At 33.6% G+C, this 14,058-nt stretch overlaps 1 protein-coding gene across 2 annotated transcripts in view; it reads right to left on the reverse strand.

The window, feature by feature from the left end:
* TRPC4AP (transient receptor potential cation channel subfamily C member 4 associated protein) overlaps nucleotides 1-14,058 on the reverse strand; it is an 82,039-nt gene that overhangs the window by 66,408 nt on the left and 1,573 nt on the right. Inside the window, exons 2-3 of one of the 2 annotated variants that reach the window (XM_074292479.1) lie at nucleotides 3,736-3,864; nucleotides 498-614 (exon numbers count right to left, since the gene is read on the reverse strand). In XM_074292479.1, coding sequence (XP_074148580.1) covers nucleotides 498-614; nucleotides 3,736-3,864 — 246 coding nt within the window. Of the gene's footprint in view, nucleotides 1-497; nucleotides 645-3,670; nucleotides 3,865-14,058 lie in introns of both variants that reach the window. The other variant, XM_074292478.1, reaches the window with a different exon arrangement.

Raw genomic sequence — 14,058 nt, forward strand, 5'->3', positions numbered from 1 at the left:
TTCTCAAAAGTCTCTTTGGTTTTATAGGATATTCCAGAGCAAATGTTCTGCTGGTATAGTCACTTCCATGCTATGATGAGATAGAAAACTACAATCTAATAGAGGGATTATATACAAAATATACATGCAAAAATTAATAGATTAATAGATAAAATGTGTTAAATGCCAGAGAACTCCAAAAGGTTATAAAAAACTGGAGAAAGATAAAAAAAGATCACTTCTAGCAGAAGGATCAAGGAAGGTTTTCCAGTAGGTGGTATCTTGAGCAGGGCCCTGAAAAAAGGAAGGGATTTCAATATGCAGAGATGGATATAGAGATTTTTTTTTTTTAGCTGCTTTAAATGTTGTATAGTTGTGCTGTCCAAAAGCCTGCAGCTAAAGCTATTCATATTAAAAGATGCGAGTTCAAAATGGCTTCTCTCAAATGAAACTCTGAAATGTGTTCATGTTCAACAATTATGTAGACCCCAATAGCAAAAAAACCATAACAAACTTACGTCTACACCTCCAAACAAATCAAAAGTATATGTGTTGGGGAAGGTGGATTCTTGGGAAAATTTTCTATCTTCTGTAACAAACACCATAGCTTCCATAGAGAGAAGTGGAGAGATTTCCTGTTTGGGAAATAGAAAGGTAAAGAAAGACTTTTGATTTAAATAACCATTATTTATAAAGCAAACCTTATATCTAATAGCATCTTAAAAAAAAAAAAAAGCAGATGGTGCTTTAATCTCATTTGATCCTAACTAATCCTTTGAGCAATAAAATTATTATCCTCCACTTTACAGATAAAAAAACAGAGAGGTCACAAAGCTTTAGAACAAGAATTCAAAACTAATTCTCCTGATGCATAGAATTCCTTCTATTGCAATTGTTTTGTTAATGTTTTAGTTCCAATATGAACACTATGAGAATGCCATACTCAGAAAGCTTCATTATCACTCTTTTCCAAGAGAGAGATCCAGGTATCAGAAAATCTGAATTTTAGTCCAGATTCGAACACTATTTAGATTAATGTGAGTAGGTCATCTAGTTTTGCTGAATCCATTCTTTCATTAGTCAATTGATCTACTTTCACCTTAAAAAAATGATATGAAGATCTATAAGCTAATGACAAGATAAGGTATTATAATAAATTACCAACACTATGAGTTCATTAGGATTACATGATCCTGTGATTTAGAGTTTTAAGGAATGTTAGAGGTCATTTCTTCATTTTAAAGATAAGAAATTGGCTACTGCCATTTTTTTTGTTATCTAATAATTTGCAAGGTAGTAAGTAAAATTTCAGGGTTGTTTTTATTTGTATTTCTCTTGTTATTAGTAACCAGGAATATCCTTTTTATTTTCCCCCCCACGCATGTAGTTCTTCTTTTGAGAATTGTTTGTTCATATCCTTTGACCACTTATCTATTGGGGAATGGCTATTAGCTTGTGTGTGTGTGTGTGTGTGTGTGTGTGTGTGTGTGTGTGTGTGTGTGTGTGTATTTATTAAAAATCTAGAAATCTTGAATACTACACTCTTAGACAAAGATTTTTCTTCCCATTCAACCACATCTCTTATGATAGGAAGATTAATTTTGTGTATACAGAAACTTTTCAGCTTCACATAATAAAAGTTATCTATTTTTTTATTTTTTTTTTTTTGCAATTGCTTCTATCTCCTATTTGGTTAAGAATACGTATTCTCCTGAGTCAAATTTATTTAAAAAAAAAAAAAAAAAAAGCTATTCCCCAATTGATAAATGATCAAAAGATTGATAAATGATCAAAAGATTGATAAATGATCAAAAGATATGAAGCCCTAAAATCATACATATCCTTTAACCTAAATATATAACTATTAAGCATGAATCTCAAAAGAGATTACAAAAAAAAAGCCCTATATGTACAAAAAAATTTACAGCAGCTCTTTTCTCAGGACAAAGAATTGGAAATTGAGGCTATGCTAATTAATTGGGGAATGGATGAATAAATTATGGTATATTATGATAAAATATTATTGCTTTATGGAAAATGATGAGCAGGATGCTCTCAAAAAGAATATGGAAAGTCCTTAAACTGTCTCAAGCAAAGTAATAGTAATGTTGTAAAATGATCAGCTATGAATGACTCTGCTATTTTCAGCAAAATTATGATCCAAGACTACTTTGAAAGTTTTATAATGAAAAATGCTTATCCATAGCCAGAGAAAGACAAAGATTGATTACGTCTGAATACAGACTGAAGCATACTTTTTTTTTAAACTTTATTTTTCTCGAAGATTTTTTTTAGGGGAGTGGAGAGAACTAAGTTTTCTTTCACAACATAACTTTTAAGGAAATGTTTTGCATAACTTCACAATGGAGCAAGGGTGGAATGGAATGGAGAGAATCTGGAACTCAAAAAGTTATAAAAACAAATTTTAAAAATTGTTTTACATATAACAAAATATTAAAGAATGTTTAAAAAAAAAAGCACACACACACAAAAAAATACCTCTTGCATCCATTGATGTAAAAGGTATATCACATGATTCTCTAATTTTTCTATAGTAAAATCTTTCATATTAAGGTTATATATCCAATTAAAATGTATTGTAGAAAATGGTTTAAAGTGTTAGTCTAACTTAATTTTTCTTAGACTGTTTTATAGTTTTTCAACATTTTACTTCATATTCTAGATCTTTTGTTTTTTAAAGTAAACTCTGTTACTATCTTATCAAATTCTTTAACATTTAACCTTGGTAAATTTGGCTGGTATACCATTAAAGGTATAAATTAAATTGGATAGTGCCATCATTTTATTATGTTAGCAGTCTAGTCATGAGCAGTGAATATTCCTCTAGCTCTTTTAACTTATTTTTCTCTAAGGAAGATTTTGTGATTGAATCTGTTCAAGTCTTTTCTATGCTTTGGTAGGTTAAGAATCACAGAATCTTAACAATGAAGAAGTTTAGGAGATCACCTTTGGTTCAAAAAATCCTCATACAACATTTTTAACCTGTGCTATCAGAAATCTTTATTCTCATCCCTCTTGCAGATAATGATAATGTTTATCTAGTACCAACATTGTAATGGACATAAATGTTTTATGATTCAAAATCATAAAATCATTTAACCTCAATATAACTCTGGCCATGAAATAAAATTTTAATTTGGATATTGAATTTAGTTTGGACACTAAGATAAAATTATAAGGATAATGTTAATCTTCAATTGGAATTATGTTGTTCAGTCATTTCAGTTGTGTCCGACTCTTCATGCCTCCATTTGGAGTTTTCTTGACAAAGATATTGGAGTGATTTATCATCTTTAGAAAGAGATTGGTTGGGGAGAGTTTAAACTAGGCCTGGATTTTTCAACATGGTATAATTCAAAGAGTCCTAGAGAGGAATCAAAAGACTTGGATTTTAGTATGGAAGCTTTGCACATGTATGTCATGTATGACTTTGCTAACACTCATTTCAAAACCTAAGGCTTAACTTTCTAATTTATAAAATGGAAACAATAATCTTACACTGTTAATCTCATAAATTGCTTTGAGGATCAAAATGATATTATGTACCTTCACTTCATAACTCACTTTGTAAAACAATATGTAAACATCTATTATCTTTTAAATGTTGTTTATATTAAGAACAATCACTTACCCCTCAAATGTTATAAAGTATTACCTTCACAAATGTTACAAATAATATAAGATTAAAATCATGTAGTCAAAAAGAAACCTTTTCCAAAGTACTGTTGACATTACCTTGAGGATGCTTTGACACTTAGAAAAATCGCTGTTGGGTTGGCTGTTCACATATAGTTTTTGAAGTAACAGAGGGATCCCATTCCATTTGGCTTGTTTGTCTCTTTCTTTCAGAAAAGCCTCTGTGATCTACAATTGAAATAACAACATTAATGTTCATCCTCTGGACACATGCCTTTGGCAAAGATAGCAAGGGAGCATCCCTCACTCAAAAAGACTTGGGATAAGATATACAACTCAAATAATTTTTTTTAATCACTTGAGTAATATGTAATAATAGTAGCTAGTTCTTATATAGTGCCTATTATGTGTCAGGTATAGTATTAACTGCCTTACAAATATCTCATTTGATCCTTAGTACCAACCCTATGAAATAGGTGCTATTTAACAATCAAAACAGAGGTTAATGGGACACTGATACATTGTTGGTGGAATTGTGAGTACATCCAGCCATTCTGGAGAGCGATTTGGAACTATGCTCAAAAAGTTACCAAACAGTGAATACCCTTTGATCTATCAGTGTTACTACTGGGCTTATATCCCAAAGAGATCTTAAAGAAGGGAAAGGGACCTGTATGTACAAGAATGTTTGTGGCAGCGCTCTTTATAGTGGCTAGAAATTGGAAGATGAATGGATGCCCATCAATTGGAGATTGGCTGAATAAATTGTGATATATGAATATTATGGAATATTATTGGTCTGTAAGAAATGACCAACAGGATGATTTCAGAAAGGCCTGGAGAGACTTACATAAACTGATGCTGAGTGAAATGAGCAAGACCAGGAGATCATTATATACTTCAACAACAATACTCTATAATGGGGGCAGCTAGGTGGCGCAGTGGATAGAGCACCAGCCTTGAATTCAAGATGACCTGAATTCAAATCTGGTCTCAGACACTTAATACTTCCTAGCTATGTGACCCTGGGCAAGTCACTTAACCCCAGCCTCAGGAAAAAAAAAAAAAAGAAAAGAAAAAAAAGAATACTATATGATGATCAATTTTGATGCATGTGGCCCTCTTCAACAATGAGATGAACCAAATCAGTTCCAATAGAGCTGTAGTGAATTGAACCAGCTACACCCAGGGAAAGAACTCTGGGAGATGACTATGAACCACTACATAGAATTCCCAATCCCTCTACTTTTGTCCTCCTGCATTTTTTATTTCCTCCACAGGTTAATTGTACACTATTTCAAAGTCTGATTCTTTTTGTACAGCAAAATAACTGTATGGACATGTATACATATATTGTATTTAACTTATACTTTAACATATTTAACATGTATTGGTCAACCTGCCATCTGGGGAAGGCGGTGATGGGAAGGAGGGAAAAAGTTGGAACAAAAGGTTTTGCAACTGTCAATGCTGAAAAATTACCCATGCATATATCCTGTAAATAAAAAGCTATAATAAAAAAATTAAAAAACAAACAAACAACAACAACAACAAAAAATAGGTTAAGTGACTTGACAGAGTCACACAACTCTAAAGTATCTGAGGCTGGGTGTTAACTCAGGTCTTCCTGACACTAGGTTTAGTACTCTATCCACTGTGCCAATAACACTGTGTGTTAAGGTCAAGATAATAAAGTGGCTTTAACTAGGAAGATATTGGTACCCCCCAAAAATGGTAAATTAATGAATTATATTTACACTCCAAATATTCTTTGATAATTTTATTAAGATAGAACAGAATTTCAGGGCTAGAAGTGACCTTAAATATCTTCTAATCCACACCCTCACTTTACAAAAGGGTAAACCATAAATCCAGAACAAAGGAAGTTATTTGTACAGGATCACACAGTGTAGGTGTGATAGAGGTGTAATAGTAGGCAATAGAGATTAAAACCCAACTCTCCTTATTCATTCCCAATTAATATGTGAAATTCCTGTTTGAACCTAGATTCAAGATCTATTAAAGTCAAGCATGCTTATGGAAATTCATACACATTTTGATTTATTAAAAGATATTTGATTTAAATAAAAACAGTATCATATTTAAAAGAAAGAATCTACAATGGAAATATAGGTAGATTAATTAATATTTACTGAATGTTTACCATGTGCAAGCAACAGAGTTAAGCGCTGGGGAGACAAAAAGGTACAACCAAAGAAATTCTCCAAGGGGCTTACTTTACATATTATATTTATAATTTACATTTACTTACTATATTTATAATGCTATTTTTATGCATGTTATGGACCATCTACCAAAATAGAAAGATCAGCAAGACAGAAGCACTGAATCTGGAAGAAATGGCCCTGGTTTTGAATCTTACTCTTAACTCCTCTAGGTCTTTATTTTTATCTTTAAAAAGTGAGGGTTAGATTATCACTAAAGTCTTCACCTCTCCAGTTCTGAACCTTTAATCAACTCCTTAGGTCCTTGACTCCACCTATGTTTCCCTTATCTACTACAACAAATTACAACTAATTTCCCAGATACTCCTTATTCCTTTCTGACATTCCTTTCTGACTAAAATACTTTTCATGCTAGCTTCACCTATCAAAATTCTGCCCCTTTCCAATTTCTAGTTCAAATGCCCCTTCAACAAAATAGCCTATGACCAGAAGTAATTGGTTCCTTCTCTGAATTTCTATACCATTTTGTATTACTCATTTGATTAACTGCCTTGCATTATGGTTATCAGCTGTGTTTGTCTTATTTTTCCATCTATTCTGCAAGTTCCTCTAGCAGCTGGACTAGATTTTACACACACACACACACACACACACACACTCTCTCTCTCTCTCTCTCTCTCTCTCTCTCTCTCTCTCTCTCTCTCTCTCTCTCTCTCTCTCTCTCTCTCTCTCTCTCTCTCACACTGCTAAGCACAAGGCCAAATAAATATGGAAGATAGTGTCTGAATACATAATAAACTCCATCTTGGACCATGTAGCAGGAGAACTAGTGGAAATTCTTCCAGTATTGATCCAGTATGATCCATGAAATAGATCACTTCATAGCACAATCCCACACAACAGAATCCATAGATGGTATTTCAAAGCACCAGCATAAAGCCCTGGCAACTAATAAAGAATGAAGAGGTTCATAGAAGAAAGCATAATATAATAACAATATACATAACCTCTGGAATAAAAGATAAAGAATTTCAAAAGCATTAACAGAAAACATTTGGTAGGGGTTTCTCTATACAAAATGATGTATTTCCACAGTTCTGACTGCTATACTCCCCAAGAAAGGCAAATGAAGCCATCAAAAAGATGAAAGGATTTCCAATGAGAATAAAATAAGAAAATTAAACCTCTTCAGTCAGAAAGATAAAGATTGGAAGTAAATATGACTGAAAATAATAAAATTATTAAAAGTATATATAGGGTGAATGAAGATCTATTTACCAGAAAGAAGATCCTCTCTGGAGCCTGAAAGAAATAGTTCTAGAATACACAAAAATCATTCTATTTTACAAATTGATAAAATATGGAATTCATTAGCCTATTGAATATATTATGGAAATTGAAGAAAAATGTAGATAATGCCATTTACTCATAACAAATTAGAGAGAACCCTTATGTTAAGGTTGAAGTCACCACCACCATGCTTTCCTACAAACAATCCAGATAGAGGACAAGGGTAGATCACATGACTTTTAAGAATATCTTCTAACTCTAATATTCTATGATCCTTTATTCAGACAGAATACAAGTTGGCAAAGATCATTGGAATGAACCAAGGATTATATTTATGATCTTAACATTTTGGGAAAAGAAACAAGTAGAGACAGTTGCAAATATACCAGAATCATATTAAAAGCACCAATAGGAATAAATTGGTAGGAATTAAATGGATAAATGGATAGGACAGGTAAGATTATAATTCAATATAACACAACTGTTAAGTGTTTACTGTGTACAGTAGATAGTACTAAGGATGAAAAGATGAAAAATGGGACAGAGTCTCTTCTTGTTCAAAGTGCTTATAATCTAGAACCAGACAAATCTCAACTGAGGCTTGCTTTTAGCATTTAGGAATTCTTGGTTTGCTCCTAAAGAGAAGGCCTTAGGATTTCTATTTTGGAACTCCTGAATCAATCCTGGGCTTCTAGTACTAAAATTACTCTTTATTTCATTTATTCATTCAGTGCTTATTTAGGAAGAATTGTGCCACATGCTACAAGGATAAAAAAGACAATTTCCTGTTCTTTAATAGTTTATAATCTAGTTGAATAAGAAAAAAGGGAAAGGGAAGGAGGAGCAAATATGCATTTAATATCATCTACTATGTATCAAGCACTTTGTTGAACACTTTTTACAAATATCATTTCATTTGATCTTCACAATGACCCAACAAAGTCGAAACTGTTATTATCCCAATTTTAGTTAAGAAACAGGTAAACAAAAGTATAGTGACTTGCTCAGGTTATATAGCTAATAAGTATTTGTGGCTCAATTTGAATTCAATTCCTCCAGAAATTGAAGCCCAGCACTCTATACACTGTGCTACCAGTTGTCTCTAAGACATAAAACATAAACATAGAAACTAATTAAATAACAACATAAGGCAATATATGATTAAAAGCCAAAATGAATGATGCGGACAATAAGGCCTATAGGTGTGCAAAGGAGATAAAACAATGTGGGCTGAAGAGAATTAGGAATGCCTCAAGGAGAAAGTGGTGATTTAGTTAAGAAAACATTTTAAAAACATTATCCCAAGTACCCTTATATTAGCTCCAAAAGGTAAGTTAGTACAAATAATATTATCATTTGAAAATAACTGACTAGTTCAAGACCAGTACCATCATACAAAAGAGATAACTTGATAACTTTACTCCTACTATCCTTTACTAAATATTTGTAGAACTGAATTAGATTTAAGATTAAGCATTATATGGTAAGAGACAGTGAGAAGATGAGTCTAGCTAGAGTTTAAAGTGTATACTAGGGAAATGAAAGGTAGGGCAGAAACAAGATAATAAAAGGGCCTTAACTGCAAAAGAATTTGATTTTACTTTATAGAGAAAAGGGAAAACAGTGGAAGTGACAGAATACTGGCTCAAAGTCTATTTTAGCAGACTAAGTATCATGTAATAAAAGTGGCTAAAATAAAATAAAGTCCTTTAGGTAAGGAACCCAGAGCCTCAGAAACCAAATTCAAACTGAAAGTACAATATCCAGGTAGTACTTAATGACACTTCACAGAGACAGGTTATTTTAGTCCTTTAATTGTTCTAACTCATTTATAAAAATGCACTGAATTTTAAGGAAGCTAGTTGAAATCAGTCAGCTTAATAAGCCAATGACCAGTATACATGGAAGTTTCAGATACTTTCTCACAAATGCTATCTCCTTACTGTGAAAGCCAAATGAAAGTTTTCTCTTTAACTATCTAAACTTAAAAATCTAACAGGAAATAGTTAATTTGAGCCATTAGTGCCTAAAACTAAATTATGTCCCTATTCCTCCCCCAAAGTGCTTTCCCTCCTGACTTCCCTATTTCTGATAACAGCATCATAATTTTCCCAGTCATTTAGTTCCAAAACTTTAGAGCTTTGGTCATTCTTTCCTCACAATATCCAATTAATCACAAAACCCTACACATTCTTCTTTTCTTTGCGACTAAACTTCTCTTATGGTCCCTTCTTACAACACTTCCTCTAACTCAGGCCCTTATTTTACAAGTGAACTATTATGTCTCATAATTAGCCTCCCTGCCTTTAATCTCTTCCCCTCCAACTTAAACCATCCATTATCCTTCTAATAAACAGATCTATCATGGCTTTGCATTGATTCTCTACCACATAAAGTTCAAATTCCTTTATCTAATGTTTAAAGATGTATCTAATCTGCATCCTACCTATCTAATCCAATCTGACCTCTGGCTCTATGTTTTCTTTCCCAGTGCCTGCCTCTATCTTCATTACCCAAAAAAATTCTACTCATCCTTCAAGGCCTGATGAGGACCATTTTAGCCTTTTTCTGCCTTTTCTCCACTCTTAGAGCACTTTCTGTGTATACTCACTTTGACATCTAATCAAATACAAACGATTATTTTTTCAACTGTTCCATGTATGTTATCCTATGTTCAATGGGACTATAAATTCCTGGAACGCAAGGAATTTCTCTTATACAAACTTCTCACAGTAGCTGAAAGGGGTTGTAACAAACTTACAAATCAAATCTATCCATTTTATAGATAAGAAAACTGAAGCACAAAAGTGATCCGGTGATTTATCTTGGATGATACTACAAGACAGGAACTGAACCAGAAATAGGATCCAGATCTTCTGATTTCCAATCTAGTTCTCTTTTCATCATGTTAATTTCTTCTGTATCATTTACATTACCCAGCAGAATGGTCAGCACATAATACAATTCAATAATCATATTCATTGAGTCAAATGTATGCTATCTACTGTGCAAAGGGCTAAGAATATAAAGAAAAAACAATTCCTACATTCGAGGTACTTACATTCTACTGGAGGAAACATCATATATACAGGTAATAAAATAAAAATAAATACAATTTGGGGAGGTGTGGGGAGACTCTAAGAATTGAGGAAAGATTTTTAAAAGCCTCATGAAAAAAAAGATGATATTTGAGATGACTTTTGAAATGAGCTAAGGATTCCAAAAAGTAAAGTTAAAGATGAAGAATATTTAAGCTATCAGGAACAGCTTCTACAAAATCATGGAAGTAGGAAATGAAATGCTTCAATGTAACATTGTGAGCAGCAAATAGGTCAGTTTGGCTGGAACACAAGAGCTTGTAAGGGGGAACAATGTAACACCAACCTAAAAAGATAGGTTGAAGCTAGACTGTAATAGACTTTAATGTCAAAGATCTATTTGTGTATCAAGTAATAAGCATTAAGATATTATTAAAGTTTTCTGAGTAGAAGAGTGACACTGTCAGATTTGTTTTAGGAGAAGATAATTGGAGAAACTGGAGAATGAAGGCAGAAAGACCAATTGTAATTATTGTAATAATGCACATCAGAGGTGATTCAGTTCTGAACCAGGAAGACTGTTTGAATAGGCAAAAAATAACAGACGCAATAATACAATAATTATTTGTTTAACTGAATCAACTGAAAAATGAAACAAGTTCAGACCAAATCAGGTCTGATGGACAAAAATAAAATGAATTAGGAAAATGACCAAAAGTAAAGAGAAAACCATATATATGAATGTGATGGAATATTATTGTTCTATAAGAAATGACCAACAGAATGAATACACTGAGGCTTGGAGAGACTTACATGAATTGACGCTAAGTGAAATGAGCAGAATCAGGAGATCATTTTACACTTCAACAATACTATATGATGATCAATTCTGATGGATATGGCTCTCTTCAACAATATGAGGATCCAAATCAGTTCCAATTGATCAGTAATGAACAGAACCAGCTACACCCAGAGAAAGAACACTGGAAATGAGTATGGACCATAACATAGCATTTCCACTCTTTCTGTTATTGTTTGCTTACATTTTTGGTTTTTTCTTCTCAGGTTATTTTTACCTTCTTTCTAAATCTGATTTTTCTTGTGCAGCAAGATAACTGTATAAATATGTATACATATATTGTATTTAACATATACTTTAACATATTTAACATGTATGAGACTACCTGCCATATAGGAGAGGAGGTGGAGGGAAGGAGGAGAAAAGTTGAAACACAGAAGTTTTTGCAAGGGTCAATGTTGAACAATTACCCATGCATATGTTTTGTATACAAAAAGCTATAATTTTTTTAAAATGTAAAAAAAAAAAAAAAGAGAAAACCATAGGAAGCAATCCCATGTCCAAATCACAGTATACGTTGCCAAATTAAATGCCTAAATGCATAAATTGGGGCAGATCACTTTTCTGCTCAAAATCCTTCAAAGTTTCCCTACTACTGTTTGGACAAGATACAAACTCCTTAGATTGACATTCAAAGCCTTCCACAATCTGGCACCAAGATACCTTTCTTCCACACTACTTCCCCTACAACAGTCTTCTCTTCAGTCAAACTATTCACAAACAATTGAACCTATAATAATGAGGATGTCAAAATTTTGTTCATCCAATTTCCCATGTCTATAATGCCCTTCTCTGCCTATTAAATACCTTTTCTAAAGTACAATACCACTTCATCCATTTATCCTTATTCAATCCTGAGCAAATTAAGTCTATAACAATTTGTCAAATGTCTACCTTGGCCAGATATTGTGCCAAAAGCTGGAGATATAAAGAAAAACAACAGTCCCTATCCTCAACGTGCATATGATCTAGTAGGGAAAACAACATGCAAACAACTGTATAAACAATATGCAAACAGGATAAATTGGAGATATTCACAGAGAGATGACACCAGCATTAATGGAGACCAGGGAAGGCTTCTTTTCAAAAGGTGGGAACTTTACCAATACTTGAAGGAAGCCAGGAGGCAAAGATGAAGAAGGAAAGAATTTCAGTGAAATCCCTGAACCCAGAGTTAAGAGTATTTTGTCCAAGGAGCACTAAGAAAGTCAGAGTCAATGGATCATAGAGTATGTAGAGGAAAATAAGATGTAAGAAGACTGGAAATATAGGAAGGGACCAGCTTATAAAATGCTTTAAAGGCCAAATAGGATTTTATTTGATTGTAGAGGCAATAAGGAGCCACTAAAGTTTATTCAGTAGTGGGAATGACATGTTCAGAACTGTGCTTTATCAAAATCACTATGTCAGCTGAAGGAAGAATGAACTGAAGTGGGGAAGAGTCTTGAGGCAGGGAGATCACCTAATGGCTAAGCCAATAAACTAAGCATCAAATGATGAGGGCTTGAATCAGGGTAGTGACAGTGTCAAAAGGTAAAATGGGGCATATATGAGACATCTGAGGAAGGGAGAATGGACAGGATCCAATAAAAGATTGAACAGGCTAGAGGTGGGATGTGGGGAGTGAAGAACAGAGGATGACCTCTAGGTAGGGGGATGGTGGTGTCCAGTAACAGGAAAGTTAGGAACAGAAGATAATGAATTCAATTTTGGACACTGAGTTTAGGATGTCTATGGTACATCTGGTTAGAGATTGCCCATAGTTAAAGATGCAGAATTGGAGGTCAGGCCAGAGGTTTGGGCTGAATAAATGGATCTGGGTATCTAGAATTCAGGGGAGCTAGATTACCAAGATTATCGAGTGTAAGAGAACAAAGAAGGCCCAGGATAGAGCCTTAGGGGCTCCACAGTCAGTGGATACAAACTGGACCAACATCCAGCAAAGGGAAGTGAGTAGTCAGAAGGGTAGATGGAAAACCAGTCAATTAGTATAAAAACCTACAGATAAGAAAAACTGATAAGAGTTAAAGGCAGCAGAGAAATCAAGAAGCTGAGAACTCCACAGGATCATTAGAGTTAGCAATTAAGAGACCATTGATAACTTTGGTAAGAGCAGTTTCAGTTGAATGATGAGGTCAGAAACTAGACAAGGAGAGAAAAAAGGAAAAAGAGAACTAATTGCAAATGTCCTTAAGAAATTTATCCAAGACACACAAGAGATATGAAAGGATATAGCTAGTAGGAATGGACAACAGATCAGGCAGGGATTTTTGAAGGATGGGGGAAAAGTGGGAATGTCTATGACCAGCAAAGAAGCAACAATAGATAAGACTGAAAATTAGTAAAAGAGTGAGGATAATTTCATTAGGCTAATAATAACAATAATTAACTCAAAATTACATAGTACTTGAAGAATCACAAAGTGTTTTCCTCACAATAGTCTACTGGGGCAAGTAATGATCTCTATGATTATGATACTTAGATCTATATGAACTATAATAAGGCTGGGAGGGATTTTGAGGATTTCCCAGTCTAATCTCTTCATTTTATAGACAGAGAAATTGATACCCTGATTGGTTAAGAAAATCCCTTTATTTTGCTAAACTAAGAATCAAATCCATAGGTCTTCTAAGTATAATACCTTTTCCACACACAATTCATTCAGACCACACTAAATACCGATGTTCTCACGAACTTATCCACACATTACACTCACCTTAACTCCTCTAACAAGACTGAGTCCCAAAGGAAAAGACTGTATCTTATTTAAACTTTGTATCCCCTCCAGTGCCCAACACAGCACTCAACATATAGAGTGTTACCTTAAGAATTGTCCAAAGACCCTTCAGTACCACTATTTTTCAAACTTCAGGTGCCTGTATTAGAACACTTGGTGATCTTTTCAATTCCCATGGATTTAATTAACTTTGCTATGTTGATAATTCTCAAATCTATCCATCCTGATGTAACTTCTCTGTTGATCTCCCATCTCACATCTCCAACTGTCTTTCACACATCTCAAACCAGATGTTCAACAGAAATTTTAAAC

The sequence above is a fragment of the Sminthopsis crassicaudata genome, chromosome 2 (assembly GCF_048593235.1).
Source record: "Sminthopsis crassicaudata isolate SCR6 chromosome 2, ASM4859323v1, whole genome shotgun sequence".
NCBI classification, from domain to species: domain Eukaryota; kingdom Metazoa; phylum Chordata; class Mammalia; order Dasyuromorphia; family Dasyuridae; genus Sminthopsis; species Sminthopsis crassicaudata.